Source organism: Thermobia domestica, chromosome 6 (assembly GCF_964235325.1).
Source record: "Thermobia domestica chromosome 6, izTheDome1.hap1.1, whole genome shotgun sequence".
NCBI classification, from domain to species: Eukaryota; Metazoa; Arthropoda; class Insecta; order Zygentoma; family Lepismatidae; genus Thermobia; species Thermobia domestica.
The window spans coordinates 84462681-84485306 of NC_137459.1; the positions used below are offsets into that span (position 1 = coordinate 84462681).

The window sequence follows — 22626 nt, forward strand, 5'->3', positions numbered from 1 at the left end:
TCCTTGGTTTTTTCTTCGATAAATAATTTGTCATCAGTGTACATTAGACAGTTGGCGTATTTAACCGTATTAAATCAATATATAATATAAAAAGCAAACTAATATTCTACCCTAAGGTACTTTAGATGCATTAGTATGTCCATCTCAATCGCGTTATTATTGTGCAGGCTTCGGGAATGTTCTAAAACCCCCCCTCCCCTATATAGATTAGTAGGTAGGTTGGTTCTTTCTGTACCGAACTTTAATTCACATAGTATTGCCGAGCAAGCGTGAGCGAATGAAGGCTGGTTAGAGCCCCGCAGGGCACGTTGTTTTCTGTCTTTATTACAGCTAAATGGGAAGGAGGACCTGTGTTCTACAACATTGCCGCAGGTTTCTAAAATAGCAGTTTCTAATACTGTAACACTAAATAAGAAGTTTATTATTGTAAGATGATGATTTCAAATACAATAATTACCATAGTGTAATTTGAGGAAATATAACTTGTATTGGCCACATTGTTACGTTAATCTGGCAGTATTGAGCAGTATGTCCATACCGCGTTATAGATACTGGCATGATGCGAAATTACTTATTCTATAATTTTTGAATTTTGCTCTAGGGTGATTATTTTCAAAATAAACTACTTTGTACAGTCCGCAGCAAAAAAACATGCAACATGAACATGTAAGTTTACTGCTAAACTACACCTAACAAAGCAGGAAATCAACATGTCTAATAGGCACGAATCACGCAAGAGACCTCATTGTTTTCCCATGCACACTTATTTTGGAGCAAAAACTTCGTCGTTTCACAAACTTACATGCTCATGTTGCAGGTTTTTTGTTGCGGACTGGACCACCAACTCTGTTCTTGTTTATGATCTTTTTAAATATTATTTCGGTATCTCTTTAACCATGATCGTAGTGATGACCGAAACAAAAAATGAATAAACATCTTAAACAAGAATAGTTATTTCGTAGCGCAAGGCAGGAGTTCAGTTTAAAAGTTACAGGGAAGTTTCTAGATAGTTGTTCAAACTGTATGTAAATATGAAAAATATAGAAAATATTGTAGGCCAGAAATATTAAAAGTTGTGAATAGAAGAACAAAGAGGTGAAGATAAGCACTTAAAGTTTGTTGGAACTATATACGTATGTGTTCCTGTATCTTTGTGATACAAATCTAAATATAACAAGTTTGAAAATTCTGCGATATGAATACACGTACCGGACAATACTAATTTGATTTTTTTTTGTTTTTTACCGCTGAAAGCAAGCTACGAACTCAGGTTCATGCTCAATTAGGTTCGTTCTCTCTGCTTACCGAATAAGTTATTCTCTTGTAATTGAAATTAATGTTTGTGAACTTTATTAGAATTATTTGTAGTGTATTTATACTATTGTTACTTGGATTGATGAAAATTTATTAGACATGTGCAATTTAAAATTGTTTTAAAGCTTTGATTTTAGTTTTTGAAAGTTTGCATTACCTATATCGTAATTTCAATCTTGCAGAAGGGAATAAGCCAAAGGTTCCGAGGCCGGCAACAGAACGAAATGTCAAATTTGTTGGTAGCGAAACGAGGGAAGAGAGAAATAACCGGCGTAACCGAGAGGAGAGACCTGCACCAACTGCTGAATTTAGGTAATTGCAGCTCACATTTTTCTGATATGTACACTCATGTCCAAAATGATTGTCACATATCTAGAACTGTCTTGTAAGAATATAATTTCGTGATGATTTTGCAGGATAATTTTAATACTATGTGTATAATCGGGAAATATGTATTTGTGGTAAATTTCATAGGAAAAGAATTATAAATACAAAAATTAGAGTGAATAAAACAAAATATTGCTAAATGGACAAGAAAGTTTTATTTTAGTTTTATTCTTATTTACTGCTCTTTTCATATGAAATTTGCCACATACATGTCTTTGCCGATTATAAACATACTAACATTATAAGAAATACAGGGCGAATACGTTATCAAATTATATTCCTACAACAACATATTTATAGATATGCGACACTAATTTTGGACATGAGTGTACATGAATGTTAATTGTTTGAGGTTGTTTTTTTCCGAGCCTGCTATAGGTTGCAGATACCGGTTTGCGTATACAGAAAATTCTTAATCGAACAGTTCAGTTTTCCTGGTGTATGCTGTTAGAGCATTAAAATCACTAGAACACGCAGCTTGGAAAATAAAACTTCAGTGGTGGGTGCAGACCAAAATGTGGCGTACTCTGAGGAATAGTAACAATACACAGTGGTAGAAGGATTGGGATAATCATGTGCGTTTTCAGGTTTTAAGAACATTCATTAGAGAACTGAAAATTTTGTTTGTGTAACTTTGAGGACTTAATTTCAACTTTGTCCTCAACAACGGACAGTAAGTGTAAGGGGTGTGATGGTAACATGAGTTACGTTTAATTGATCAATTTTAACATTCTGAATAATTTAATGGGATAAATATTTTAGTTTTCTGTATAGATAGTAAGTTACAGTTAGAGAGTAATGCTGAATAATTTGTTAGGAAATTCACTTCTTTTTTCTCTCTCTCAAACTTTGCATAAATTTTTTGCTTACTTTGAACATGACTAGTCATGTGTGACTTTTAAAAGCACAGTTATTAGGTTTAAAAGTTCATGTAGTTCAGTAGCTGCATGGAATTAATGTGCTTCTTGTTTGTGTTCACTGTATATTAATAATTTTATATACTCCAGTGTTAGTGTTAAGAATGTTTGACTATTTCAAGTCTTTTACGTTGATCTTCCCAAATTAAATAATAATAAATCTTCACGGATTACGTCCTTGTTAATTTGTTCAATGATATACAGTCTCAAACTCGGATTTGCTGTACTAAATATTTCGTAAGTACTAGAGAATTATAGAGTAGTGATAAATACTTAAATTCTGTAATATTGTAATATTTAAAAGAATAGGTAGATGTAGGTAGATGATAATACACATTTTTTGTTCACCCAGTGAACTTTTCTTTTGTAGGGAACCAAGGTTTGAATCTGGCGACTCGCAGCGTGCTCGGGGCAGAGGAACTGGACGTGGTGCTGGCCGTGGACGAGGACGTGGTAGAGGTGGCTATGATATACGTGGCAAAAGGGAATTCGATCGTCAATCTGGATCAGATAAGAGGTTGGTTTCTTTCCTGACTTGTATTTACGATCCAACAGGAATTCTGTCTAGAAATCTTCCTTTATCAAGGGAAAAGTCTTGTTTTCAGTGATTAGTATAAAGCTGAAATAAATGCATGAGAGGCATTTTCATAATGTGGACAAACTTAGTTTCGCTTAAATTTCGAATAGAATTAAACGTTTCGCTTGCCAGTAATTTGAACATATTTGGGATCGTTGTGATTTAACTGGAGACATGCTTTTCTTCGCTGTTCCTGGCCTTTGGTTCAGATTTCGGCTGTTTAGACCAGTGTGTGTGTGGGGGGGGGGGAGGTACTAACATCTCGAATGCAACACGTCAGTAAAACAAAATATAAAAAAGTCAGGCTGTAAATACCATAGTTTGTTTTAACGGAAGGCCTATTTACAAGAATAGTGGTTTGTATGTATCTGAATTGCGTTAAACACGACATTTCCGTTTTTAATCATGAGGAACATTATAAGCAAGTCTTCTGTTAAGCATAAGCAAGTATTTTACAACAAATTCGATCCGAAGAACATGTATTTACCCTTATGACAATTGCAGTTTCCGAAATTCGCGCTTTAGTGTTGGTTGTTGATGAGCTTGACCATACCACACTCAGCTGAGTACGCGATCTGTAGTAATGCTTTTCTACATTAATACAAGGAAACTGTGATAGCGAATGTCATGTATGTTTTCCTTTAATTCTGTTGTTTCTTTCTTTCCATGGAACATTATGAACTTGAAGTCAAATTAATGAAGCGTGAATTTGGCACGCGAGGAAAGAGGAGGGGGAGTAATTAGTGTAACACTTAAGTAAGAGTACTATTAGCGTGTTGTACACACTACATATTCATAATTATAGGTCCCGCAACCTGAGTTAAGTTCGGGTTAAAAAGTTTTTCATAATTTTGTGAATTTTAGAACTCTATCTTTACACGGGAAGGAATGAAAAGATGGTAAAGCAGACGGACTTCAATATTATAGTCGGATAAATAACTATTTTTATATCTATAAGTGATACAGCAATACTAATAATTTGAGATATTAGGAATATTTGTAACAATCAGCCTGTACCCTCGTGGGATACGCTACTCGATTTTTCCCCACTGAACTATTTTGCATAGGAGAGTTATGACTGGGAACTGGCTTTTTAAGTTTTCGAGATGTTAGCTGAGTAACTCTGAGTTTGAAATACGAACTTAAACCGAAGTAGCGGTACACTGCAAAGTATCTTTTCATAAGTGTTAGGATATGTGTAAAAAGAGAACTATTTTTACTTCAGAAAAAAAAAAAAAAAAAAAATTGGAACTGTTCTCCAATGGATTGTCTATAAAATGGCGTGGTGTCGTTAGGTTGTCTTAGTTGCTTGTAATCCTGCAATCTGTTTTTTTTTTTTTCTTTCTTTCATCGAACGAATTTTGTGCGCTTTTGTTGGTGGCCTAGTGTATATTTTTATGATGGCCAGGCTATTCTATAGGCGCAGTGCAAATGACTGATATCCTGCAGTCACAGTACTGAAACTTGAAAGTTACACTACTGATAACAATAGTGGTAACTCTGTTCTAAGTCTAATGGTGCTAAAATTTATTCTGGGAAGGTTAGATTGTAATATTTCTCGATGTACATTCATATAATGATAGTTATACGGTGTCGTGAACATAAATTGTTTTTGGATACCGTAATTGCGGGCTACTTGGACCCATACCAAAAATTCGTTTAAAGTCCCATATTCAATGCAATAATGACTGAGTTCAGTTAGATCCGTTAGATGGGGTCATAATGCAGACGTATACACATTGAAACTAGTTCTGTGGTAGGCTACGATTTAGCAGCATTGGTGAGAAGCGTCGTTGACGAAAAGTGTATTTATTGACCGCCAAACTTTTATGTGTGGACACTACTTAGCATTGGTTCCAGTTCCTTGCAAATAAACACATAAGTAGTTACATATAGGTTAATGAAACTGACATGGTAAAGTTTCTCATACAATAAAATATGTGCGTAATTGCATTATTTATGAAGTGTGTACATATGACCTGGAAAACATGTATATTTTGTCCCACCATATCTTTTGTTATCTTTATCCCACCCCATACTTTATCAATGAAAATTATAGGTCTGTTGTCACGTGTCACACAAGTAAGGACTTTTCATTGTTTCCTTAAGGCGGCAGACTACTAAATATTTTTGAAAAACTAATAATTTTTCTTTTGCCCATTTTTCGTAAGTGGAAAGAGGTAATAAAATGTAACTTACTACAATAATAGATAATGTTATTCTACACCCGAAAATACGAATCGGAAGAATTTTCAGTGTTGCCATCCATAGAAATTACAGTGTGACCAGAATTTGAATTACTCAAAAATCTAGATAAAGGCAGCGACTAGAAAAATGAACTCAACGGTAATTGATGACTTATCATGCTGTCTACCTTTCTTGTTTACTACTTTTTTAATAACATATCTATTTATTTTATAAAACTTACATAAATTATTACAAAATAAATAAGTTATTACAAAATAAGTAGAAACATTTTTTAAAAAGTAGTAAACAAGAAAGGTAGACAGCATGATAAGTCATCAATTACCGTTGAGTTCATTTTTCTAGTCGCTGCCTTTATCTAGATTTTTGAGTAATTCAAATTCTGGTCACACTGTAATTTCTATGGATGGCAACACTGAAAATTCTTCCGATTCGTATTTTCGGGTGTAGAATAACATTATCTATTATTGTAGTAAGTTACATTTTATTACCTCTTTCCACTTACGAAAAACGGGCAAAAGAAAAATTATTAGTTTTTCAAAAATATTTAGTAGTCTACCCCCTTAAGGATACCGGTACAAAATGGTACATCAATATAAAAGATTGCCTGCAGGTCGAAAGTATGCTATTTTTCATAACAGCTTGAAGAATGTTTACCAGCAATTCAGTCGGGGAAAATGTCACAGAAAGAAACAGAAGCTCACTTCAAGATAAGTCGTTCCACCATAGAAAGAAGATTAAAGAACAGGTCATGGCAGAATCCAGGCCATCTGAAAGTGTTCACTGAAGAAGAAGAAGAAGAATTAGCCTTCGCTAGTCATCTTCATAAAGTTTGTGATTTCGGATTCCTCGTTAATTAACTTGATTTTAGATTTATTGTGAAGTCCTATTTAGCTACGCATGGGAGAACTGTCATTGCTTTCTAAGACTATCTTCCCAGTCGAGATTGGGTGAAGCTATTTTAGAAACTGCACCTCCAGTCAAGGACTAGATTCACTGCTAATATAGATAGGGCTCGTGCAGCTGTAGAAGAAAACGTAATCAGCTATTACAGTCATATTTGATAGTATCTCTTAACATGTTCTCTTTGTGGTTTGCAGTAAATAAAAAGTGTTGTTCTTGGAACACCTACGTCCTACTTAGTCTCAGAGGAGATTTCAATGTTTTTTTTTTTTTTAAGGAAAATATGGGGGTGGGTTCAAGTAGCCCGAACGCGAGTCTTACTTGGACTCATTTTTTACAATAATCGCCTGTGCTTTGTTTTCAATATACGTAACTAAAACTGTCTTCGATATGTACAATAAAGCCTGTAGTTCCACTTAATATGGGTTATGACAATAACTTTCGAGTTTTCGTGGATGAAAACAGGCCGAAAGAACCAATTTATTGCAAAATTGGGTCCAAGTAGCCCGCATCAACGGTACTCCATTGAATGCTGTAGTGCGACGAAGTACAGTACGGCCGCCCAGGACTGTATATCACTGTCACGTTTGAAATAAACCCGATTGAAGGTGATACTACCAGTGTATTGCGAAATTAAGAGATTCACGGCGTTGAGACTGACACAACGTGCTATGGCCATTTTTCCGTACCCCAATCAAGTATCCAACATGTCGTTCACAACAGTTACATCTTTTGATAGTCCATGAAGCGAATGTTTGTGCTGAAAACCAACGATGTCGCGCAAAGGAAAGACCACTGCAGTACGAGTGCCACCTGGATGAAGTTTATTAGAAGTTGATAGTAACTGGAGGCAGGGCATGGATGTGTCTGACAGTGTGTGAAAGAATTTCGTCAATTACGTACAGAAATGTAAATGCAAGGGGACGAAAGAGTTTAGTTCATCAGTGCACCTGAAGTTATCCATGCGGTTTCATGTTTGTGGTTGGAATTTATTACAGGAGAACGTTAAAGCTTTGCGTTGGCAACAATGTGAAAAGTGATTGTCAGGAACATATTTACAACAACGAAATTCCCACTCGGTATAGACCGTTTGAAACTGCATTTAGAAGGCTCCCAGTCAGACGGCCGGCCAACTTCCGGAAAGCATACAACAAGGATTGGAAACAAAATTTTCCTTGTACACCTGCTAAGAAGTCTTCTTTACTGGAAAGTCCACTGTTCGGGCGGTTCGTTAAGAGTGCTAATCATCACCTCACTATTCTCTCGTTTCTCGGAACTATGTAGTGTTAACCCAGATTTTTAACCAAAATCCCTGAAATGTCAAATTTGCTGTAACGATATTCAACTGTAATTTGAAACAAAAAGCAATGAAACTACATTACCATCGTTTCCGTAGTACATACTTGCGTGTTAATACAATCAATGTCAGTTATTTGCAAATCGAAAACGCTTCACTTAAGGAAATAACTAAGGATATACCTCTATTTTCTCAGCACTAACGGCAATCAGATCGGGAAATTCCCAAATTCCTTTTGCGTATCAGGTATGTGACGTATAGTACGATTATGGTATGTTATGCGCTCCTTTCATTCGATATTGTGAATACGGATTCGTCTGAGAAAACATTTTCCCAGTTGGCGAACCACATTCGCATGTACAGTCCACAGCAAAAATCCTGCACCATGAGCATGTAAGTTTGTGAAACTGCGCCTAACAGAACAGGGAATCAACATAACGTCTGAGTGGCACGAATCACGCCAGGAGAAACCTCGGAGTCTTCCCCTGCACACTTATTTTGGAGCGAAATACTTTGTCGTTTCACAATTAACTTAAATGCTCATGTTGCAGGTTTTTTGCTGCGGACTGTACAAATGCGAGAGGTAGTTTTTGTTCGAGAGTTTTTCCTCCACGGCAGCAACACCACTACGTAACCCAGCATGACGAAGCCTTTGAAGCACTCTTCTACTACCAGGAAAAACGGAGCTTCCCTTAACTGTCGAGACACCCTTATTATGTCCTGAAATTACTATATATACAGATGATCAGAAAAATGGAAACGCCTGAACGAAATTGCAACTTACCTGATTAATATGGTGTCGGGCCACCTTTCGCCTTCAGAACAGCCTTGATGCGACGTGGGATGGAGGCATAGAGGTCGTGAATGGTAGCAAGTGGAATTTTACACCATTCCTCGTGCAGGGCGTCGGCCAGTTCTGTGAGAGAGGATGGAGGTGGAAATCGTCGCCGGAGTCGTGTTTCCAAGACGGATAACAGATGTTAAATTATGTTGAGATCTGGGGATCGGGCGGGCCAGGGGAGGTGTTGAACTTCATCCCGATGTTCCTCAAACCACGCTGCAACAACGCCAGCTATGTGAATGGGTGCATTATCATCCTGGAAGATGGCGTCATTGTCCGGGAACAACATCCGGAGCATAGGATGCAAGTGGTCTCCTAAAACTGCGACATAATCGTTGGCAGTGATTCGTCCGCTAAGTGTGACCACAGGACCCAATGTAAACCATGATATGGCGGCCTACAGCATCAGCAAGCCGCCGCCATGTTTCACAGTTGGGCGGAGACACTGCAGATCATAAGCTTCTTTGGGCGTTCTCCACACACAAACACGGCCCGTGGTTGGGAATAGGGTGAAGGATGACTTATCCGACCATATCACAAGTTTTCAGTCCTCAACGGTCCAAGTTGCATGGTCGCGGTACCATTTGCGGAGTGCGAAAGCACTATGGTCCCTGATGAGCGGTTTGGCCCGTGCAACACGACCCCGTAAGTTCATGTCATGTGATTCGCGGCGGACTTTGATTGTCGAAACAGGGTGGGGGAGGTGCTGATTGAGTTCCTCCATCAATTGCTCCGCAGTGGCACGTCGGTTCTGCATGACAATGCGCTTTAATACCCGGCGTGACCTGTCACTCATGATTTTCTTCCGCCCTCTGTTCCGCTTCCCCGATGTGGTTTTCCCGTGTGTTGTGTAGGGCGTCATCACCATCGACACTGTCCCACGCGACACACCTAACACAGTAGCCACTGCCGTCACACTCACTCCACATAACCGCGCACCAACAATTTGCCCTCTTTGAAAATCTGAGAGGTCTCCCATTTTACACTACCTCAGTCTGCTGCAGCCACTGGACACTGCTGTTCCACTGCGCCTGATATAGCATGGAGACCGACCTAACACACCACCACCAGCGGTCCGGCGCTGCGGGCGCCATGACACCACTGCCAACCCATACATCTGACGTGTTGCAAACTACAGGTGTTTCCATTTTTCTGATCACCATCTATATATATATATATATATATATATATATATATATACCCTCTCCGAAACTGATCTTATAACTTCAGGCGAATCTTTTTTTAATACGTCAGTAACTTTTGTGGGAGAAAAGTCATGTTGATAAACGTTATTGTACAGCGGTGGACACTTCTAAATGGTACAGCCATATGGAGATTTACGGCTAAGGTGTACCATTTAGAAGTGTCCCCCGCTGTACTCTTTCCTTAATGTTTAAAAAAATACATTGTTTGGGATGGAAATAGGTTAATGATTGGGGATTAATTCAGAATTCAACCCCAATACTTTCATTTAAGTTGCATAATTAACATTTAATACTAATTGTTTCCTCTTCAGTTCGCAACTTGTATTATAGAGGAGAAAGATTTGATTTAAATAAAAAAAAATCTATTTAAATAAAAAAATCAACAAAAAATATATATTTTTTTAAAATATAGTCAGTTTTCCACCCTGATAATTATTCATACATTGAATATGTCATTACATACCAAAAAGTTTGACCCAAACAGGAATCGAACTCGACCTTACGATTAGTAGTCCCGCGCTTTACCATTGATTAATAGGAACACCCCTGCCGAGCAGCTGCAAATGCTTCTTTTCTTATGTCTTTTTCATTGTCCTATGGATGCAAGAACTATGTTCGCTGTGTTTCCTTTCATTCGAAGTGTTTTTACATATGGAAACGTAGATGACAACCAGCATATGCTCACATATATACATAGTTTGAAATACGTATTAAGCATTTCAATGATTTTTTACTTAAAGCTTTGCACTACACTCAAAAGAAAAACCCCTGCACAATTCTTCCCGATTGCAAAGGTTGCTTTGGGGGCTCGAACGTTGCATCTTTGGTTTGCTCTTTCCGACGATATCCAAAGTTGGACGTAGAAAATTTTCAGTTCAAAACAGTCATAATCAGTGTAGGCACCCATTTTGGAATAGTGTACTTACATGCTATCTGCAACCACGGAACGTCGAAAGAAGCAAAAAAGTCAAACAATATTGGGTGGAAATTAGGTACGTCCAATGTTAAAAGCTCCCGAAAATGACGGAAAAGCAAAACTGCATACCTCGAAAGACTGATACTTATCGTAATCAGTTCAAGAAGTTACTTGAAGTAGTGCACCCTCTATCTAAATATTTGTTTCGGAATCTTTTTGTTCCGGCGGATCTTATTTTATCAAGTTGGGTACGTGTAGACACTTGAATACTAATTAAGCATATAGCAATATTCAAATAGGTACTATTTAGAAATCATTCGGTTTCTGTTAGTAATCGAGAAGGCTAATGTTACTTTTCCCTTGCATGTAACAGCTAATATTGTATTCAAAAGTTAAGCATCCGCATACAATTTAGAAAAGCTTTTGGTAATGAAGTGGTATCACATTTCGATATTTAAATTACTTGTACCGTTTTTAAGGAAGTGTAATACTAACTTATTTACAAATAAACATGAAAATTCGTCCTATCTAAAGGTAGTGAACGACTCGAACCTAGTTGGTCGTCAAAAGGTCAAAAGATATATAAGCTTGTTAAACTCACATAATTGGAGCTAGGTCTTCCATTTCACAACTGTTGCATTACCACTGAATTACTAGAGAAGTAAATCCTTTCGAGAACACTTCATAATGTTATGTGAAAGATAAATTTAAAATGTTTTTGAACGTTTACATCAGGGGGGGGGAGAGTTTATATGCCCCCAGATTAGTTGGCTGGCTCTGGAAAATAATTCCTAGAGTTCTATCCATAAAGGAAGCTTATAGAGTAGTAAACTCAAGCAAGTTAGTGTATCAGTGGAAATTCAGCAGCAGAAGGCTACGTACAATGTCGGTCTAATTCTGTTTCAGCTGTTTAGCTGCGTCCCATGCTGTGAATGTAAAATTATTTGGATCGGAATTCCAAGTTATCTTGCTAATGGTACTAGGCAATGAAGCCCGACGATTGGGTTTGTTCGCTCAGCTCTCATGTATAACATTCTTTGGAAATGGGGGACACACTTTTCTAATCCATGTATTAGAAAATTTACGAAGTTGAAGCTGTTGAGTGTGTCTCTAGTTATACACTTTTCATTCTTCGTACTTAACATAACATCAGAAATATGTGATACAAATTTACATAGCAACATGTAATATTTATGATGTCATATCTCTAATGCTTCGAGATGCTGACGAATCTGACACATTATTACATTCTTCAATTGTGGGTAAACTCGAAAATATTTCTAGTCCTTGATTGATGCTCTTAAATAAGTCTTTGTTTAGCTCAATCATTATTACGTTGTAAAGCTGTTTTTCAGTGATATCTAGTTTCTGAACATCAATTTCATTAAAAATCTTTCAGGAATGTCATGGAGTAAAATCGACGGGGACTTTTATGTGGAAATTCGCTTTTAAGTGTTAAGATCATACTAGTAAGTACTGTGTAGTCAAATTTTCATTCAAAACTGTGCACATGGGGCAGGGGAAACCTAATACCTGGAGTGGCAACGAACTGAATTCCATGTTTCGTCGCTAACCTGGGGATCCCTCAAGCAAACATTAAGTAACCATATAGGTTGTGAGAATGATTTTAATACCCCCCCCCCTGCTATTTTCTGGATATATTAAATTTAGTATCTTGGTTTAAACGGGAGAATAAAAGACAGGTACTGGCAAATGGATGATAATTTTCCAATTTTCTCCATTCCAGGATCAATAAGTTATTATTTCTACTATTGTTAATGTATGTGCAAAGGGCTAAGCTTTGAAGTTATTTAAATTTTGCTTTAGTCTCCTCTTAACGACCGAGAACAAGAGTTGGAAAAACAATTGATACTTCGGCAGTTGAACTATATGATTTTTATTCATTTTTTCCTGTTAGGCTGTAATCGGTCACCAGTATTAAAAATTATTACAAGTTTTCTATCCTATTGTCGAAGATATGACGTATTATTGCATCAAATCAGTGCAAGGGAAGTTTGAAGCTGAATTGAAATCTACTATTCAACTAGGTGTTCATACGGAGGAAGGAGTCATTCTGTGGTGTTTCCAACAGTGCTTGTATATCATTGAAAACTTACAGCAAATTTGTTGTATGGAAGCTGCGCTTTCTATTTTCACGTTCATTGTGGTACACAGTAGTAGTCAGTGAAGCATGGAATTAAAATCTTGCTTCAGTGGCAATATTAGAAGCCTGTGTGTGTTACGTGCCAATTAAATTTATTAGTGTGATTTATAACAGCATAGATTTTGTGGATTTTGCTTATTGTGTAAATTATAACTTTGCATGTAGGGTATTGATAAAATAAGAGAAGAGGACTCGTAGAACGTAACCATGCTTCTGTCCTCAGTTTTATTTGAACCTGAAAGAAAGATACTTGAAAACTGACAAAACTTATTTTGTTGAGTTGAGTTGATTTTAGTTTAGCGTCCCTTTCAACAGCGAGGCTACAGGAGACGTGGACCTACTGATTAACGTGGAATCCGAACCACATGAGCTCCCGCCGGGAATCGAAAAAAATTATTTCGTATGAGATCCAACAGATTGTGGACGAACAGGTCGTCACATCGTGATTGCTTTTGTCAGTGTTTTCCATAGAATTGCTGTTAAATACAAAGTACTCTTTACTTTCATTAGTTAAATTTTATTAGTGAAAGCTTTCTTTTCTTTTTTTTTTTAAACAACTCTATTTTCTTTTTTGTTTTAAAAAAATGATTCTCATCAGTCCCGTCTCCATTTTAGTGTTCTCAAATTATTACAGAAATCAAAGAATATTAAAATTTTTAGTAAGCATTTATTACTAATGCATTAGTAATTACTTTTGAAATCTTGTTCATTCTTTCTTACTTCATGTAAATGCGTGATGCTATGTGACTACGTGAGAATGTACCAACATCACATTATTTCACCAAGAACTACTTTTAAAAAAAATTACGGAAAGAAATTTTGATATTCTTTTGATTCCTACATTGTATTGAAAAGTTTGCAAAAATTAGAACTGTACGAACAGATTATCCATGAAATATTATTATGTTAAATGTATTAATATAGTAATTGCAAATAAAACACTTCTGGACTCAGATTACTCCGTGCGCTTAGCGCCGAGTGTGTGAAAACCTCTATGCGTAGCTATTGCGGTAAATACAGTAAATTTTGGACACTTGACATCGTAAGCCTATTATAAATTGTTAAATGTCACGGAATATACAAAACCGTTAATAATAAAACTACTAGACAGTCGTTTCTTTGTGCGGTAGAAATATATTCGATCAACTAATAACATTAAACAAATAAAGGTTCAGTGTTGTTTGTAATCTAGAAGACATGAATTACCTGAAATTTTAATTTCTACTTGTGTAATGAAAATATCTGGAGAGGGCTCGTGACACTTATTACAATAAGCAGATTGTAATCTAGAGGTTCGCTTTGTAAAAGCAATATTTCATATAATAGAGGTTCAAAGAATCTAGAGCATCTACTATCCCATGTTGTAGTTAATCCTAATAATTATAAAAATATAGATTTGTGCCAGTATTCAGTGAAAGTTCAATTACAGATGCTTGTGTATTCAATACGCGTGATATTCATTGCTACTAGGGAGTAAAATACCTTAGTTATGCCAAATACTTAACATATAACGGAGTTCTAACATTGAAATAAATTTTTGGACACTTGACATCGTAAGCCTATTATAAATGGTTAAATATAGCACCCTTAGGTTTGAATACAAGCTTTTTCGATTAAGGGATAACGTTACAACTAGGCGACTGGCAGTGGTAGAATGGTATGCAGAACATTCTGTTGCTAAGCACTAAAGATAACTCCTGTTCCTTCTACTACTTTCGGCCATTTGCGTAATTAATTTTAACTTTGTGGTAATCAGTGAAATAGCTGTATCTTTACTAAGTATAAAATTTATACCAATTGAAAATAAAAGTATTTTCCATATAATGTTATAGTTAATATTTTGAATAATATAGTTTCATTTGATGTTCAATATAGTGTGTAGTGCTACTGCAGTTAGAATAACTTAGTTACTTCAGCTTTTCGTAATGTTAAGAGTTTTGTACAAACTAAAATTTCACGTATCAGGATAATGACGTGAAGGTAATGGTTCTTGCACCCACCCTCAACTTCCGTGTAACTAATGGCTGGCATGTGGTTGCTTTCGGTGTGCGTTGCTCCTTGTTACTTAGGTTTTCGGCTTCGTTCTGCAGTATGAGGGATAAGATGAGAGTTACTTAACAAAACAGCGGACTGTGGATACAGAAAACGAGAATTTTGCGTTCCAAGTCTTGACACATTGACCAATTATCGAGAAGTTGAACACACGCATCAGGCAAGCCTGAGCCTGGAGCACAATCCTGGTTACATGACCTATACATGTATAATCATCGCAAAATATGTAATAATGTTCATTATTCCTTGCTTTCCATTGCATTAACATTCTTTTTTCTTGTTTATGCTCGAATTGTCATTGTCATTTAAGTTATGAACAGTAGGATAGAGGAGGTTATGAACATTTCCAATTCTTAGGTATTACTTTATAAAATGTGAAAATAATCCGTGCTAGGTAAGAATTCTGTGAACTGCACTTAAATATGTGCAAATATCTAGGTAGTGAATGAGTCAGAATGTGTGAAAATTGAACGGTCAGAATGAGTGAAAAATTCTAATATTCACTGTGATATTGAGAAGCACCTCAATAAAGAAAAGTGACGAAATTGTCTATTGCAGTGGAGTGAAACCTGTTGACAAACGAGAGGGAGGTGGTGCTCATAATTGGGGAAACTACAAAGATGAGATCGAGTAAGTAGCTCTTTATTGCAAATTTTAATTTTGTTCAGGTTAAAAGCTTTTGATTATTAATTTGATAGTGAATGTGTAGACACGGAATCTTAACTTGCTTTCCATTCTTTTAAAGTACATCGGACTTATCAGTAATGCATGTAGACTGAATTAAACTAGGTGCATTCTCTTGTGTAGCATATCTTGTGGAGAAAAGGGGCGTGGAACGTAGGATAAATTAACGCGTTGCAGTTTGCTAAGAGTGTTAGGTAGAATTCGTTCCCTGACGACGGTGTAAGTAGGTACCTGTATGTGATTTTGTCAGTAGAAAAATTAACGTGCATGTATGTAAATGTCTAATTATAAAAATGTGTAAGTCTATCAGAATTAACGTTTCTTCTTCTATTAGTTTTTCTTAGAAGCTAGTATGTGGATTTTAATCATAACTTATCCTGCATTCAGATTTTAAATTGCGAGATGGAACAAGAATTACGAGTATACAGTAAAATTTTTCCTTCTGAAGATGTGGAAATACGGAATGTAACATTGTAATCCTTCTCTATAAATATCCAGTTAAATAAAACAATCCATGCATTTATGTATTTGTGAAAATTGCAACACGCATGTGTAAATGGAATAGAATTCAATTCTTGACATGGGTTCAGAACTGTACAAGACTGTTAACACCGATAAATCAATGACATGGAACCTTCGTGTTTGGAATAAGCCACAATACGTCATGCTATCGAATCCAACAGGCGTTTGTCTGATCTTGAGGATAAATCTCCATGTTGCTTGTATGCAAGTGTGTTCAAGACATCAACAGTCTGCTGGAAAACTGTGACTTACCAAATGTCAACCATGTCATGTTTGATGAATGACTGCAGCTCATAAAGCCGGTACCCGGCGTTTCTTGGGAGGAAAACCTTGATCATCACAGGACAGTTAGGCGTTGTCCTGCTGGAAGTTGAAATCAGAGTTGTCTGAAGGAAGGGTATAACTTCGACCTCTATAACATTCTTGATGTAGCGGACACTGGCAAAGTTGCCCTAGCAGCAGATATTTTTATTCAGTATCTACCCTCCACACAAAATCGTCTGGCGTTCGGCCGATGTCAACAATGCACGCTCGCTAATTGCGCTCAACACGGTAGTCTAACCCATATGTGACCATCACTTTAGGTCATTCTGAAGCTGGACTCGTTCCAGAACTCAACCATCTGCCACTCGGCACGCCAACGAGTATTCACATGCCCATGTAACCGACTGAGTCGATGGAATCTGAAAGATGTGCGTGCCGCCAATTCAGCGTTCGCCAGACACTGTCGACACAAAGTTCATACATGTTGTTTTGCTCAAGCGTCGAATTAACATTTTGTATAGCACTTTACAGTCCATCACTGCCATGCTGACAAGATAATGTAATCCTGTGGTATAACATTACGGTGTCCATTGTCCGGTCGTTGCTCTGTTTGATACATTGCTGTTCATTCACACGTACATTACTATTGTAGCAGCATGTGCGCGCGCACCAATTTTCGCGGTATGAGAAACTGCCGTGTCGGTGGTCTTTCGCGTACCGTGCTGCGGGCACTGCTGTACTCGATTCCCCACCCTTCAGAAATGGTGGGTATTATCCCGTCGTACAAATCTTGTAAGTTTGGATGCGTGCATATCATTCCTCTTTGGTGTTGCAATTTTCACGAACAGGAGTAATAGTGAAATCTAGTTGTAATGAACGCTTAATAATGAGCGCTTGAACAGGAGTAATAATGAACGCTTAATTTTTGTGGTTTAGTAACTCTGAACATCCGTGCACTGCAACACATTTGTTGTGTTGTTTGATAATAGTGAGGTGATGAAGTGCTGGTTCGTGCCAGCAATAGACCAAACGTTAAAATTGGAAAATGGTACACTTGATTTTCAAACTACAAATTGTGGATGGACGTTAGTGTATTCAAGACTGCCAATGTGAATTTCGAAACGTTTGATCCCTGCCTTGAACTTGATATCGGTGCTGAGAATATGGCACAAGACCACAGATTGTTTAATCCGGTGAGTAATCTTTATAACAGACTGGGTTTATGGCGGACGCCCAAGCAGGTATATTCGGTGTAGTACTTGCTACCATCATACATGACTGCGGCTTTGTGCTGGAGTGGGTCCTAGTGTTGCTTTCTAAGGACTCGTTGCTACCAGTCATTGTAGACAGGTTAAGTGGCCGGGTGCATTCTATAGTACATATATTTTTCTCTAAGACACTATCTTCCAAGATGACATACAAGATGCAAATACACGCAACCCCAAGACGTGGCTTGAAAACATTAGATGAAGTTAACACCACCTGTGCTAAAAAAAAACAGCTTGAATAAAGTCTATGTTCAGTTTTAAAGCTGCGGATCCTGTGCAGTTTCCTAATTCTTGACCCGGGTGCTACATTGCTTGAAGAATGGTTCACTATTCTTTAAATGATTCAGAAGTTGTATGCCTCGGCGACAAATACAAACCATACTACTATCTAAATGTATTTATTAATCAGGTAAGTTGCATTTTGTTGGATGTATTTTACTAATATGATTATCATATATATTCTGCATTTATTGACAGGTCACTAACTGCAACTTAGCTTCCATGCACCATGGTCCTTAGTCTTTACGTATAACTTTTCTATTTTCATAGTCCATCAAACTGTAGCCACCTTCGCCCCGTACCTTTCTTTCCTGCTACTATACCCTCTAGCACGTCCCTCATGATACAGTTCCTAATACATAACATGAAAATAACGAATTTAACGGGCTGTATCAAATGTCCGGGTCCATAGACCAACTGTTTATGAGTGAGGGTACCAAAAAAAAAAAAAAAAAAGTTGGAAATACGTAGTTTTCAATCTAAAATGGCGGAATATTTCCAGTTACAATAGTCTGGGCTCCACACTTATAGAGCCCTATGCTAAAAAGTGAAAAAAGCATCGTTGCCACTTCAAGGTATTCTCTTGGACCTCGGCAAAGCAATACGCAATTATGGGAAAATTAATTTTTGAAGTATTCTAGATCCCCCGTGCACAATGTGTGAGAACCACTTACCTTCCGTTTGAACAGCCTGCCGAAATAGAAATGTTGCATTTCATTTAACATAAGGCGCCTTACCAGTGTGGAGCCCACACGACTTGTGCAATTGAAACAGTTCCACCATTTTAGATTGAAAACTACCTATTTTCAACAAGTTATTTTCTCTCATAACAGTTGGTTTATGGCCCGTATTCACACGATGTATCATTATATATCAATGAGTTGAATTTTGTTTGCTTAATAAAAAATGCAAAGTGCACAGAGGTACGCCGGGGTATGCCATGAAGATAGCTGTAAGTATAAACCTTGTGTTTAGTACTGTAATATTGAACTTCCAAATATGATTTTTATAAAAGTAAGTTATCAATTATGGATTAACCACAACGTTCTATTAAGTGTGCGAAACTTGTCCCAATGTGGCCACTACAGTCAAAGCTAACATTTACGAAGGGCATTGTATGAAGGTTATCGTATTAGGTTGATGGGTTCTCGAGTTCACAGTATTGATTAGCTATTATTTACATAGAAGTAGTGATGTGACTTATTTTCCTGTTTTGAAAATTAATTCCTGTAGTGTTTGTATTAGTCTATAAGGATGTCGAATTGTGCAGTAAGTACTTGTCGCAAGCATAGTAGAAATAAAGAATTCGAAGTTATCGTGTATTTACTTTGGATCCTAAACTAGAAAGTTCGGCAAAATAAATGCTGTTGGAAAGACAAGTTTCAAGTTGAAAACTTTCGCGTCTGTACCACTCATTTTATTCCCGATGATTATGAACGCGATGTGAAGTCGGAGCTTTTAAATATTCCACCCAAGAAAGAGTTGAGGAATAAAAAAAAAAAAAAATACTGTACCTTCAGTGAACTTACAATTATCATACAAACTGTGTTGATGTAAATAATGCAGAAAACAAGCGTACGAAAGCAAGATGTTTGGGGGGAAGGGGGGATAGTCACATGAAAAAAACTGGCTGAAACAAGAAATAACTCTCGTTTGATCTGTGGAGAGAGAGAGAGGCGTAACTTAAGAGCTTCTATTTTTGCGTGAAGAATTGGTCTGACATTAATATGTACACTTCTCCAAAATATAATTACGCGCCAAAATTTTTAAGTCCCTTTGAATTGAAAGTTTGGCAACAACGCACTCTAAGTACCTGTAATAGGAGAGGAAGTCATAAGAGTAGTGAAGCTTTCCCAACACACTTTGCTTGCTCTTTGAAACATTCAGGTCCTGTTTCATTACTTAATGCAATGTTAGTTTCAGAGCAAAATAATACCTTGGCAAACGCAGAAAAAGTTTGTAAGAAGAAGAAGAAAAAAAAAAAAAAAAAGCTCGCGAAGGGGGGGAACCCTCGTTACCAGTACAAGTGAAAGGTAATGGTAGTTTGTTTAGTAGCTGTGCGTGTTTAGTTCTTCCTGTTGGGTACTTTTAATATATATTAATGGGTTTCACTATTATGCATCCTTGTGCAACGTTATGATTACGAAGGATGGAACCTACTGGTAACGTGGCTCCGAACTACGATCAGGGTTGAATCTCGAAGCGCAGTATAGTGCATTCCCCACCACATTCTCACCTTCAAGAGTTGGATTATAGGACCATGCTTCCGGCCTAAGCATTAATAGCTACTGTTTTGGGGAAATTTTTGGTAAATTTAGGGGTACGACATGTACTAGAGCGCATGGATACTCCTGGTTTGGTAGCGGATTTCTGATGTAGCACATTCCATTGACAAATGACTCGAATTTACGAAAATATCTCATCTTGATGAGCTTCAACCTCTTTACGAAGTTTTTTTTTTTTATGTATATAAATTTTATTTTATTGGTGGAATTTATATATGAAAATAATCTGCATGTTGAAAAAGGACTTAATCCATTCTTACAAGGAAATAAGGGTGTTTTATAGTTCATGTAGAACTGCAGAATGATAATTTCAATATTAAGATGATGTTATTGGATTTAACTACGTTCGTAAAAGCATTGTGGCATTTACTGCACTGTTTGGAGTTCTGTCATGGTTGCAAGTTTCAAAACTAAAGCAAGTGAATGGAACAGCCATGAAACCTAAACGGCAGAAGGCCTAAAATGTATTGCTGGTACCCATATTATTGGGACTTAGACAGTTTAGGGGTTGTGCAGTTTAGGTTTTACGAACGTTACTCAGAAAACAAACTCACAACTTGCCTCTGTTAAATTCTGACAGATGAAAATTCTGAAGTAACTGGAGGATTCTACCCTAAAGTTCAGTTACTTCTTTAATGAATACCTTGTGTAGGTCAATCCATTTAGATTAACCTGTAAGATTAGGAATTTAATTTCTGAGCTTTCGGCACCCATGGCCATATTAGCCCCTCACGTATGAGCGTTGACGCTTCTCGGCGATCACATTACTCGGAGAATTGGGGGGAGGAAGAAAACACTCTTGGACCATTGCTAGGCACCATTCCTGCATTTGCTTAGTGTGAATGAAGAAAATCTCAGGATGGCTGGCCTGAAAAATTTTAAACTTTTTCGACCGTGTGTCCTCAGCGGAAATCAAACCTGGGACTGCTAGCACCAAAGGCGAGGGTATTAGCGATTACGCTACGCGGGGCCACAGATGACCTGCAGGACGAAATTCAACGGAGCCACAATTGGAAAATTTCTAGATTAAATTCATTTGTCAGTGAACGGAAGGTTAGAAGTGAGGTAAATTATCTGACAAGTTCGAGTTTTGGTGTATATTTTTATCTTTGAAACCAATGAAGTTCAGTATTCTGATCATTTTTTGAGCTTTTATATAGTTACTTTTGTAAGTTTTGTGGTTTTTATACATTTATACATATTACGTTTATATACACTACGCTTTGATGTAGCCGTATGTTTGACCGAATACGTTGTATACTGTAAAGAAGTCTTCAAGATAATTTAGATACATTTAGTCACGATTTAAGGATTTTCAATGTCAGGAAGACGTGTGTAGAACCAATACAAATTGAGAAATTACGCACATAGCATATAGAAACTCGTGACTTCATAGAAATTTAGTTTAGAAAGTGAATAAAACTGTACAGAACTATTATGTAGTAACTCACCTACGTTGGTAGTTTGCGGCAACGTACTTGACCGTATCATTGAGTGGAAAATTCCTTGCCAAGATCTATAGATGAATTGGGGCGTTAGTTTTTACGACGGAATTATTGCGTTGCCTTTTTAAATTATCACACCCGTGGATTAGTGGTTGAAATTGTCACTTTATGCAAAGCCAGTGTGGCGAATGTGTAGTTTAAAACTTCGTTTAAATTTTCGACTGAATGTGTAACAGTCGTAGCTTTTACCTTAAGCCTAGCTACAAAATACACCTTTTGCAGCTCTTGAAGTTTACTACTTCATCATAAAGATCTCCCTCTTAGATCTCATGTAGTCACACTCTGTCATAAGCACGGCGGCTTATACTATTTCCACAATAATGCCAATACAAAAGTTTAAATTCTGTTGGTTTATTGATTTGACTGAATATAAAATTGAATTAGTAAACACACGGGAAAGATGCCTTAACAACAAATTATGCTATATAGCACAATCGCGTAGTGTTTCGATAAACGTTCCAGTTAACTTGAATAAACGTACAGGTGTAATGAATAGTTTTAATCTTTAGCAGACCAGGTAACTATATTTCATGAGACCCAGCTCCTTCGTGGCTATGGAGATAGCGTCAGGGTTTGAAAACCTGAGTTTTTTTTTTTTCGAAATATTTCAATGTCTTTGGGGTAAAATTGTTAAAACGTGATTTATATTTCAAGATTATCATTGTCACAACTTGTAACTTCTATTCACTGCTGTTTTGAAAAAGTGGCCGCCATTTTGAAATTTTACATTGGATCGCCGAGAAAATCGATACAGCAGATGTACAATGTCTCGTGCTTCTACCCTCAAACCTTCAACTTAAAAGTCCAAAAATTTTGTAGCATGAATACCCACTATTTTAAATTTTACGTTGGTATGCCGTCAAAATCTATACAGGAAATTTAGCGTGTCTCGTGCTTGTTCTCTGAAAATTTAACCTTAAAAGCGGAAAGTAGTATCCTGTAGTATGTGTGGTATAGGCAGACGAACGAACAAATGTAGGTCGAATCATCCCTGGAGCCTCAGTGGCGTTTGCTAAATATGAACACCAAATGTATGAATTT

The 22626-nt window shown here is 37.0% G+C and overlaps 1 protein-coding gene across 3 annotated transcripts in view; it reads left to right on the forward strand.

Moving 5' to 3' along the window:
- LOC145688085 (intracellular hyaluronan-binding protein 4.S-like) overlaps positions 1-22626 on the forward strand; it is a 57002-nt gene that overhangs the window by 19308 nt on the left and 15068 nt on the right. For 2 of the 3 annotated variants that reach the window (XM_081761813.1, XM_081761814.1), the window contains exons 2-4: positions 1497-1626; positions 2989-3135; positions 15337-15408. In XM_081761813.1, coding sequence (XP_081617939.1) covers positions 1497-1626; positions 2989-3135; positions 15337-15408 — 349 coding nt within the window. The remainder of the gene's footprint in view (positions 1-1496; positions 1627-2988; positions 3136-15336; positions 15409-22626) is intronic. The other variant, XM_081761815.1, reaches the window with a different exon arrangement.